This window comes from Catharus ustulatus, chromosome 3 (assembly GCF_009819885.2).
Source record: "Catharus ustulatus isolate bCatUst1 chromosome 3, bCatUst1.pri.v2, whole genome shotgun sequence".
Taxonomy (NCBI): Eukaryota; Metazoa; Chordata; class Aves; order Passeriformes; family Turdidae; genus Catharus; species Catharus ustulatus.
Genome location: NC_046223.1, coordinates 12,022,651 through 12,034,097, shown reverse-complemented (window position 1 = coordinate 12,034,097; position 11,447 = coordinate 12,022,651). Strand labels below are relative to the sequence as shown.

General features: G+C 49.8%; 1 protein-coding gene across 1 annotated transcript; it reads left to right on the top strand.

The window, feature by feature from the left end:
* The first annotated feature begins 2,295 nt into the window (after positions 1 to 2,295).
* On the top strand, positions 2,296 to 11,133 carry LOC116994106. Its single transcript, XM_033055550.1, has 8 exons — positions 2,296 to 4,221; positions 4,993 to 6,051; positions 6,986 to 7,042; positions 7,979 to 8,079; positions 8,383 to 8,447; positions 9,023 to 9,174; positions 9,256 to 9,408; positions 10,549 to 11,133. Exons 1-8 carry the CDS (start codon positions 2,337 to 2,339, stop codon positions 10,866 to 10,868), a joined length of 3,792 nt encoding a protein of 1,263 aa, XP_032911441.1. The 5' UTR covers positions 2,296 to 2,336; the 3' UTR covers positions 10,869 to 11,133.
* Positions 11,134 to 11,447: the final 314 nt, after the last annotated feature.

Below are 11,447 nucleotides of genomic sequence, written 5' to 3'. Positions count from 1 at the left end.
TACATTAGGACTCCTCTTTTTCCCACTCCAGTAGCTAAATATTTTTTTCTGTTATAAGACAAGAAGCAACTTGGGCTTTGCTTCTGTGTCACAGTGGGGTATCAGCACCTCTTTTATTTCAGGTTAGAATATTATGTGCTATAAATAGAAAAATGTCTTTTTACCCAAATACCGAGCACAGAAACATTTGGGTAGCAAACTGAAAGGATAAGTCTGTCCCTAACAAGCTATAGCTGGCCTCATTTCATTGATTAGCTAATTACTATTAGCTAATTGCTGTCACTGGTGAAGCAGAGCCCTATATGAGTGAGTGGGCTGCCAAGCTAGCCCCTTTGCTGTAGGGATATGTTTTGGAGAGGGTCTCAGAAAGGTGGTGATCCCACATTTGCTCTGCCTGGGGGATTATTCTGGGGAGACATAGGGAATTTTTGTATGTTTTGTTGGGCTTTTTTTTGTTTGGTTGGGTTTTTTTTTATTTAATGTTGTGCATCTGGTAAGCCTTTGCCATGAAGCCTTTGCCCTCCCCATTTATTCTGGCCCTGCTCTTAATGCCTTGGGTGCTGGGGCCAGCTCCTGCTGCACAGGGTCCTGGAGTGATGCCGAGGCCCTGCTGTGATGCTGCTGGTGCCACTCCAGGGGTGAGTGAGGGGAAGTGGGGACACAGAAGCACAGAAGTTTTCCCTGTAGGAAACTCTCCTCTGCCTGCTTACAAATCCTTCTCCCTTCTGTATGGCCCTGGGGGATTAAAGCCTGACTGGGCTTTGCTGGCTGTTTTGGTTGTGGTCCAACAGCACAAATCAGACAGTGCTTCTGGTTGTAGGGAGGGGAGAATTTTTATGATCACATGGAAGAAACTATGTGACCTTGGGACTTGGTCCAGGTGCAGGCAAAACCCCAATTCACCAGGCTAGATTTGGTTCTCCCTTCTACCTGGGCTGATGTTGGCATTTCTCTGAGCAGCATTATAAACTTTGAGAATTGGTATTTGGGCCTGCAATTGGACTCTTTATTTTTTTTATAGGAAAGGGGATTTTCTCAGGACTATTGGAAGGTTAAACGAGGTAAGAATTGGTTCTCAGATCAGCTTTTTTTTTTTTTCTTTTTCCCCCAGAATTTGTTGGGTGTTTTAAGCCACTAAGAGGTATTGAGGAAAATCAGGAGCAACAAGGTGGCTGTGGGGTGGTGTGGAGAGGGAATGCGATGTGGTTGATCAGTGAGTGCTGGTGTGGGATATAACCTGTGCCACTGTCCTGTGGCTGCCAAGTCCCTGCCACAGAGCAGGTCCTGCAGGCAGGAGCAAAGCACTGCAGCAATTAAAACAAGTGGCAGAAGGTCAACCCAAACTGTAAGTGTGCTCCTGTAGGGTAAGCCTATTGTGAACTTGCCACTTTTCTGGTTTTGAGGAAGTAGTTTTGGAAAACATTGCTTTTCCCTGCCTAAGGAAAGCTGCTTTCCACTGTAAGGGCTATGGGGAGTTGCTGTTGGGGCACTAATGTCTTCTGGCTTGGCTGAGCCCTTCAAACCAAAGAGATTGGAAATGCCTTCAGGAGAGCTTTGTCTCCCAGCTTTGCAGTTGTGTAAGCAACAAGCCTCACCCACAGGCTGAAACCAAATGCAGCAGTGCACTCTGCTTTTGTAACTCACCCAGGTGGGGCAACTCCCTGAGCCTTTAGCCTTGATCCCTAAATAGCCTGACCCTGCAGAGGAGAAGCTGCCTCCCTGGGACAAGTGGCACCCAGTGTGGGGCTGTCCTGGGACCCCTGTGCTCCTGCCTGGCCATGGGAGGGTATAAAGCACAGCATTAGAAGTGGGGGCACAGCCTGGCTTTTTGTGGAGCAGGAGGTGCTGGTGGCCAGGGTTTCTCCATCTTTCCGAGGGTTTGCTCCCATGTTTTCCCACTGATGGGTTTTTGTGTTGGTTGGCAAACGGGAGCAGGCGGTACCAAAATGAGGACAAGAGGGATCCTGAAGACAATTTCTGGAAATAAAGATGGTAACTATTTCTTTGGAAGTGGAAATGGGGAAAACTTGGTTGCTGCTTCTTGTCTTCCAGACCTGGAATCTCCTTGGTTATTGGCCTATGTGCCTATAAGAAGCTGCCACAGAGTGCTGAAGGACAAATACGGGGAGTTTTCTCCTCCAGCATTCCATGCTGATTTCCCTGTAACCTTTTGGTGCAACTGGACAATCTGGGCAGGCTCCAGGAAGCACATCATAATTTATATCCAGGGATTTATCTCTAAGGATTCTTGTGACAAAAATGAGGATAAAATTCTGTTTAAAGGAGTCTCCTCCCTGGTGGAAAACAGTGTTGTTTACGCCTGCTGGAAAAATGAGATGCATGTTTTTGCCACCATTGCTCAGGCTGTCCATGTTGTGCTGCTGAAGAGGTACTTGCCAAACCAGAGAGATGCACAATTTAAAGGGAAGTACTACATCTTCCCAGACCAGCAAGGTGACTCTTCCTCCAAAGATGAAGCAATTTCTGGGATTTCTGCTTCAAAACTGCCAAAGAAAAGTGGTAGTTTTCAGGCTGGCTGGGTTGAAAACGTTAGAGATGCATTGGGCTTTGCAACCACACGTGGCAGCACCACCGTGCTAAGCAGCAAGGCAGTGCAGGGAAGAGGGATCACTCTGGACACCACAGCTGTGGGAAGTCCTACAGAGCTTATCCTACGTGAACGTGCAAAGACACAGGCTCTGGAAACAAAAGCTTCTTGTGGGCTGGGGTCTGAGATGCTGGGAGCTCAGGAAGCTCAAGGCATAGGAACAGCTGAGGGAATAATCCCCACTGCAGCACAGGATATCTGGGGAAAGAATCCCTCCGTGAGTGAGGACAGTGTGGTGAGTTTTGGTCCTGCACACAGTGTGCTTTTGGAAACTCCTTTGCTTGGTACCTTCCAGGGAGCTGAACCTTTCTTGCAGCCCGCAGATGTGAGTCTGAAGAGCAGCCAGCCTGTCCTGAGCCCCACCCTGAGGCCAAAAGGTCTGGGCCACCTGCAGTTTACCATTAAACCAACAGGCACAGGTTACCTGGACTTGGCTGCACACTCTGAGCCTCTGCCACCTGGCACAGGACAAAGCCAGGAGGGCACAGGTTCCACCAGGGACAGCCAGCTCAGCACAGCCAGCCTGGAGAAGGATGAAAGCCATGCCCTGCTGAGTGCCCCAGCTGATGGCCTTGCCAAGAGCCTGATGCCCAGCCTGAGAAGCCCCTCTGACCTGGTCACCAGGGACCGCCTGCAGCTGCTGCCTGAGAGAAGCCAAAGCAGTTTGGGGTGTTTGTCCATGCCTAAACCTGACCTAGCCACAACTGGCCTCCAACATATGAAGCTCATGGATATTTTCCCACTGGGAAGTTCTAGGGGAGCTGTCAGGAGGAGACCAGTGCTGCATCCCACGGTACCAGGGCTGGCTGTACCTGCTTTGGCCACAGGGCTGGAGCATCTTCTCACACCTGTGCCTGCCCTGGGGACAGAAACCATCCCTGTGCTGGTGACCTCTTCCACAGCACCTGTCCCTACAGACTCTGGCTCTCTATATTTAATCCCTGAAGCACCTCTTCTTCCGCAAGTGGAATCTGTCTCCACGGTGGCCTCTCTACCAGCTGCTCTGGATCAGGACCCTGTCAGTCTCAGGCAAAGGGACATCTACCCAGCTAGCCCAGGAGGACAGGAGATGGTCTCCGCTTCACCATCTTGCCATCCATCAGTAGCCTCTGAACTGGTCACAGATGGGTCCTCCAGATGCCTTAGCCCTGGGATGAAAAAGTTGGTGCTGGGACAGGAAGGTGGACAGGGAGGTGAAACCACAACCTCTGTGGGCTTGATGGCCAGGAGTCCCTCCCCTGTCTTTGTCACTGTCCCAGGGCCTGCTGTGAGGCTTACCCAGCCTGAGGCCCATGTCAGCAGCGGCTCTGGGGTGCCACCAGCTTCCCTGTCTGACACCAGAGAGGAGCAGGAGGTGCCTGTGCAGCATCAGGACAGTGCACCTCGTGACAAACCAGCTTCTGTCTACAACTTCAGGGGATTTAAAACGCAGGGAACCACAGAAGCTCTGCAAGTGGGTGCAGGACAGAGGACAACTGCCTCCTTCAGCATCACTCCTGCACATCCTGCAGCTATGTGGGGAGAAACACTGCCAAGAGACCAAAAGACTTGGGAGCCCTCTGGTGGATCCAGGAACACCCAGATGTCAGAAGGACAACAAGGGAAACATGCTGGTAGGTGTCCCAACACTTTGTGTCTTGGCATAAGTCATCTTTAGAAGTCAAAAGTACTTGGTGGGGCAAGGACAAGGCTGTGCCTCTCACCTGCAGTCTCCACTTGGCAATCATAACCTACTGTGCTGGGGTGATGCTGGCTGGATACCAGGTGCCTTCCAAAGCTGCTCCTCAGCAGACAGGGGAGAGAAAATGTGATTAAAGGCTTGTGAGGTAAGATAAGGACAGAGAGAGATCACTGACTGTTTACCATCTTGGGCAAAACAGACTTACTTGGGGAAATTGGTTTAACTTTTACCAATCAAATGAGGGTAGGATAATGAGAAATCAACCCAAATCTTAAAAGCAGCTTTCCTCCACCCCTCCCTTCTTCCCTGGCTCAACTTCACTCCTGGTTTCTCTACCCCCTCCCCTGCCTCTGGAGGGGCAGGGGAGAATGGGAGCTGCAGTCCATCACGCCTTGTCTCTGCCACTCCTTCCTTCTCACTGGGGTGGCCAGTGCTGTGTCCATCTTGGAGCTGGCTGGCACTGGGTCTGCTTCATGCAACCTCTCACAGAGGCTTAGCTCCAGCTGAAGTGTGGATATGTGGCTCCAGGGGCTGAAACTGCAGAATTCTTGTAGCAGTAGAGGGTCTGAAATGCTGCCTCTCCCGTGGCAGTTTGCAGTGCTCCTCAAAGTCTGATGTAGAACATAAAATGTAATATGTGATATAATTTGTGACTATAACAACCTTTGATTTCATGTTTCTTTTCTGTGTTGTGATGTGTCAGAGCTGGGCCCTCCCTGGGTAACTGAGTACTTTCCCATCAGGAGCTGCCACCTCATCTTCCGGGATGGGTCTGGCGTGTTTTACCTCCCGCTGCATGCTGACATTGAACACAACATCTGGTGCAACTGGACCATCTGGGCAGGTCCCCAGAAGCACATTGTCATCTATGTCCAGGGGTTCCAGGGGAGCGATGGCTGTGCCAATAACCAGGACAAGATCATTTTCCAGGGGGTCTCGTCAAGTGTGGAAACCAAAGTGGTGTTTGCTTGCCACAACAGAGGCACCCTGATCTTTGCTGCACAAGCCACTGAGGTCCAGGTGCTGTTTCTGTCAGGGAGTGGTTTCAGAAGCCATGAATACAGGTATTTTAAAGGACAGTATTACGTATTCAGAGACTTTGAGACTGTGGGCTCTTCAAGTGACACCACAGCAGCTCCCCAGGAGACCTCTAAAAAAGACAGCTGGAGGACAGCAGTGACCAAAGGTTTGTTGTCTGTGCTGACAGCTCTTCCAGGCCCACCAGCTGCACCTGCTGATGGTAGGATCCAGCCTGATATTGTGAGCCCAGAATATTCTCCTGATCTCATGGAAAATGGTCGATCTGGTGCTAACCTGAGTAAGCATGGTCAGGATGAAGCCAGGCTGGAAAGGAACCTTAAGGACAACGGCAGCAAGGGCAGAGAAACTGAAGATGACATATTGGTGGAGCCAGCTCCAGCTGGGCAAGACAGAGGGGGTAAAGCTGAGCCACCTGCCTTGGAGTTGATCAAGGGGGGCACAGAGCCAGGGACTGCTCTGGTCACTATGGTCCCATGTCAGCCAGCTGATTCCCCTTGCTCGGAGATGCCCAGCAGCAGTGTAGCTGTCTCTGGCACATCTCCTACCCTGGGTCAGGGCAGTGACAGCCCCCCAGAAGTGACAGCTGCTGCACATCACACACAGACACCAGTGATGGCAGAACCACCACTAAACACCAATACAAAACCACCTCTCTACTCTTCTCCTGGTATGACTGCTGCTGATGTGGTGTCTCTGGGAGGAACAACTGAAGACCTCTTTGGTAAGATGATTTTTTGGTTATTACTGGCTGAACTGATGCCTGACAATGCGCAATATTCACCTCCAGTGATGCAGCACTCTCTTAAGAGGTTTTACTTGTAGACATGGCTGTTACCTTCAGTTGGGCCATATGGTACCACTCTTGACTCCTATATCTGAGGAGGGAGGGACTTGAGAAAACAAAGGATTATCAGTTTGTAACATGGGCATCTATGGGATTATGTTACTCATAATAGGGACAGGCTGGTTTCTATTCCAAGTATTTTGAGTTATCCATGGAGAAGCCAGCCTCTCAGGTGTGACTTCACCCCCCAAAGCAGACTGGGAATGCCCATCTTGGTTTCACACAGCCTGTCTTGCATTGATTCCTCTGTAGCCTGTCACAGTGCTTCCAGGCATGATCATTGAGTTTGAGCTCCAGAAGCTGGAGAAAGGTTAAAGTCCTTTGTCTCATAAGAAAGTTTAGGAGTTGATGGTAGATCACTTACACAGGCAATATTTAGCTACTGATATGTTGTAATTTTTTCCTGAAAGCAGTAGATGTTTTCAATTGGTATTTCCTCACCTCCAAATTCTTCTTGCCCCTCTGTTGTAGATTTTATTCAGATTTTTTGCATTTGCTGGCATGTAATACCCAAACTGTTTTGCTCCACTGGGATCCAAAGCAGCTCTGGTGGCTTCACAGATAAAAGTTTGTCTGCTTCCAGAAATGGAAATGAGGTTTATTGGGGTAATTTCTTTCTGAAGAGTACTTTCTACTGTAGAGGAGAAGAGATTGTTGTCAGAGCTTGATATTTTAACTGGAGTATGAAGAATAGAGGAAGGAGCTGGCACGTGGCACTCTTTTTACAAAGTGACACTGACCTAACACACTTCCCTCCCCCATTACTGGTACATCAGTGATAGCAGCCTGATGCTTTCCCTTACTTTGGCAGATCTGATGTCATCTGTGGAGAATGACACAGGACTGCAATCCCAGCACCATCCTGGAGGTGAGCCATGCAGAATTAAGAATATCTTAAGGCACTGCCCTAAGCTCAGGGAGCTGCCTGAGGCTGTGCTGGACATCACCTGCTCATCACATTTAGAGAGCAGTGGGAGTTGTTTCTGATTAGTACCCACTCTGAAGATGTTATTTTTAAAGATGTCACTGCAATCCCACAGTTCTGTTTTTGCCACTTTGTATCTCCCCTGGAGAAACCTGAGTTCAGGGGCAACCCTGACATAAATGCTGGTTTGTTTAGTTCAAGCATTACTTGTTGGCTATTTAAGTAAGTTATTTCTAAGACGAATGAGGGTGAATTAATTGAACCTCAATTCCTCCAGTGTATTCCAATGGATGTCCTGTGACTACCAGAATCAGAACTGTGCAGAAATCCTGTTCCTCAGACCAGGGAGAAAAGTAAAACCCTCTTATGGGAGAGCAACTAAAAAATATGTATAAATGCAGGGCTTGTATGGCCCAGCAAGCCACAGAAACAGCTTGCACAAAGGAAGTCAGTACAGAAGGAGCCTGAGCTCTGAATGGGGGAAATATTGATGAACAAATAGGTTTTAAACAGCCAACTGGCATATCTGTGCCAGTCTGGATTCCAAGAGAAATTGACTTTTAGATTCCATCAATAATTATGACAATCCCACTGGGAAACAGAAGAGCTAAAGGCATGTGAACGTGATTGGATATGTATTGGATATGTTGCTTTGTGTCAGTTTTTCACTGAAAGATCAATTCTAGTATTCATCAACAAGTATTAAGTAAGGTTTGTGTTCACCTCTTACTTAACAAATTGTCCTACCTGATGCATAGCCCCAGAAATAGCCATGTGGAACTGACCTCACAAGCATGGTGCTGTTCTAGTGTTGGTATTTAAGGAACCTGTATGTATTTTGTGCATTTGGACATGCCAGGATCTTGTGTTTTCTGGTAGATGTGCTGTTTGAAGTCACTGTTGAAATCAAACCCAAGGACTGGATTCCTTATGGTGGAAGTGAATTCCAAAAGGGTCTCCTTGAATCTCTCAAGAATCATGTAAGTGCAGGCATGGGGAGGTGGAGAAAAACAGATGAGATGTCCCAAATCTTCATGTAGAAGAGACCATACTGTGCTTTTGTGTTTGGGGGAGATGAGCTGGAGTTAAGCAGATGGAAACTACTGGTGTTCTTCTAAAGAAAGGGCTCAGAGCAGTGGGCTATGGGGCATCCTCTGCATCCCAGGTGTTTTGTGAAGGGGGAAGAGCAAGATGGGGTGCTACAGTGAGAAAAGAAGATGTTTGCTGTCATACTCCTGCTTGTCAAACATTAAACCTGCACTGGTCACTCTGTTCCTGTGCAGATCCAGAAGAACATGAAGCTTTTTGCCAATAGAGTCAGTGAAATAAAGTTAAAGGACGTCAAAAGGTAGGATTAATGCTGTGCTGCTGGCTTGGCAGGTAACTGCTACAACCTGTAATATTTCTTGGATTAGTAGTGTCTTGAATTCTCACTCACCTTCCCCTGGAAGAGACATATTTGTTCTTCCTTGATCTGTAATTTGTCCTGAAAGTAGAAAAAAATATTGTTTTCTAGAGGAAAGATGGTGAAAATTGATGGTTTAGTATTTTCTGGGGTCTATATAGGTCTGAGATGGATTTAAACCCGGGAAGGTAAAGAGGATAGTCTCACGTGCCACAGTGGCTGCTGGAGAAAGCTGGGAGCTGTCAGCAGAGGCTGGTCTGAGACTGCAGATTGCTACTACAATTAACTTTACATAAATAGCTGGTCATTTCAGCCTAGCTCCAGATGAGAAGCCATTCCTGGGCTTTCGTTTTTCCTATGGTTCAAGTGCTAAGCTGCCCCTTGGCACAGATAATCTTTGCAAGAGCCTGAAGCACCACGACCCCATGCCAAGGGTAGTAGGTCTCAGTGACCTGTCAGCACTGGGCCTGCAGTGATGTTTTCCTCCTGCCTCACCCTGGGCTCTCCCCTGCCCACAGGATGAGTGATGCCAACCTGCTGCTCACCTTCTGGCTGCACCTGGAGCCTGAGGAGAGGAACGTGTCCCTGCTCCTGCGCTCCCAGCTGGAGGAGCTGCTTGACACCTCGGTGGGCGTGGAGAAGCTGCAGCTTGTTTCACTGTTTGTTGAAGGTGAGTGCTTCCTTTTTTTCCTGTGATAAACCCTTTTATACCAAGCCTGACTTGACTTAGGGCATCTCTTCCCCATTATAGACGTGGACGAGTGCCAGGCTGGGGTTGGCCTCTGTGGGCAGGAGGCAGAGTGCTTCAATGGTGTGGGCACCTACCTGTGCCGCTGCAAGAAGGGCTATGAGGATCATTCTCCCACTAAGTCCGGCACGCTCTGCATCCGCACTCCCCGACCAGGTAGAGGATGGGATTGCAGCTCTGCTCCCTCTCGCGGTCTGCAGTTTTCCTGGTGTCAGTGTGGGAGAGGTATTTGTGCAGCGCTGCTGGTGCCAGCGCGGCCTGGAGTGAACACACCAGGGCAAGGGGCTCTCCCCTAGCCTGGGGTCCTGCCCTGCTGCTGATGTGATGTGTGTGATGCTACTGGAGAGGTGGCTTCAGGTGTTCCTGGCAAGGATGTGCAATGTCTTTGCAAGGCAGTTCTGAGCTGGGAATGGAACTTCTTCATGAGTCTCGGCCTCCCTTCCCCCAGACTGCTGCTTTCTCTGCATCAGGGTTACAACTTGGCACACGTGAGACCTTAAGTTATAAGCAAAGTGTGGTCAGGGGTGATTAATGAGCTCTCTCTGCTGTAGATGATGTGATCAGCAAACCTGGTGGCTACTGGGAGTGCCCTGTGTTCTCCTGTCACTCTGAGTAGATCTTGGTGAGAAGGACAGTGTTGTTCCTGGTGTTTACCCCAGCTTTGACACAAGGCTGAGCAGATGGCATATGGTGCTCGACTGTGATCAGAGGTGGCTAATCCAATCTTGCAGAGTAATGTGGCCTCATAGGCTGGAAAACAGCAATATTGTAACATATGTGCTCCAAACACTGTGGCTGCTTTACCAAAACTACTTCAACATCCTTGCAGCGGCTTAAACCTTAACGTGAGCTCATGGCCAAATATAATTTCTCACCCATCCTACCAAGTTAGTAATTTGAGCAGTCTAAGCCTGTACAGATCAGCTGGTTATTGTTCTATTCTGATACAGCTGACTTTATAAACCCATCTTTATCTGTTGGGCCACGGGGAGGAGCCCTCCCTGAATGGGAACAGCAGCAGCTCTTTTAGTCTCTGTGTAGCTGCACATGGGTTTGGCAATGGCTTTGCTCTGTTTGCTCTTCTGGGGTAGCACCATCCTTATGCTCTCCTGGCTCTCGGCTGAAGCATTTCCCCGGGATGGAAGTTCGGGAGACACGCTCTGGCCTGGAGGCAGGTGTGAGGGTTTCTGCAGGGTGACAATGCTGAACTTCTTGAGGAGCTGTGGGGCACTGTGAGCACGCGGGGGTCCCTGGGGCAGCAGGCACCGGGATGAGACCGTGGCCTTTGTCTTGCAGGGATCAGCACCTTCCTCCGGCACGCAGACATGCTGGCGGGGGCAGCGCTCGTGGTCGGCCTGGTGCTGCTGGTGGCCTTTGGTGCCCTGAGCGTCATGGCCGTGTGGGGCCGGGCCGCCGGGAGCAGCCCAGGGCCTGAGGGGCCGGCGGTGAGGGCCGTGGAGGAGCCGGCCATGGAGCTGCATGCCCTGGGGGAGTGCCTGCGCTTCGACCCCTTCCAGCTGAAGCTGCGGGCCCGGCCCCCCGAGTGGCTCTGGAGTGTCCGTGTCCACCCTGGCCAGGCTGGAGCGGCCATCCCGGAGCGGCCTCCCCCACTCTGAGGGGGCCTCCGTCACCTGTGCGGGTGCTCCCGCATCTCCCAGGGGTTCTGACACAACCACTGCTGTGCCAACCTTTCCACTGTGTTTTATGGATCGTGAGTATCCCACACCAGTGTTCCTCGTGTTGTAATTTATTTTTTTTAATGCTTGCTCAGCTTGGGAACAAAATGCTTGCTCCATGCTGCTGTACGTCTGCTGATTTACTGTGCTTGAGATCTGCACAGGAAAATTGATTTTTGTTATAAGAAAAAAGGAAAATAGGATGTTTTGGTGCTTAATATGAAATTAAAAATTATTCTGCATCCTGCTTAGTGCTACCTGCTTTCTCCTGCCCCAAGGCAGAGCCCCGTGTGAAGCCCTGACCCGAGGATCTGTGGGGAATTTCTTCCAGCCTGGCTGAGAAACACCTCCAGAACTTGACTTAAAATACTGGTGGGAAGCCTGGTCAAGTTATGGAGGTGAGCCCCCACTCACTGAATGATGAGGGACAGCATTTTTGGCGCCTGCCTGGATGCTGGCTGCAAAAAGCCCCACGATCCTGGCCGAGTGTAAAGCACAGCTGCCTTCCCCGCCTGTCCC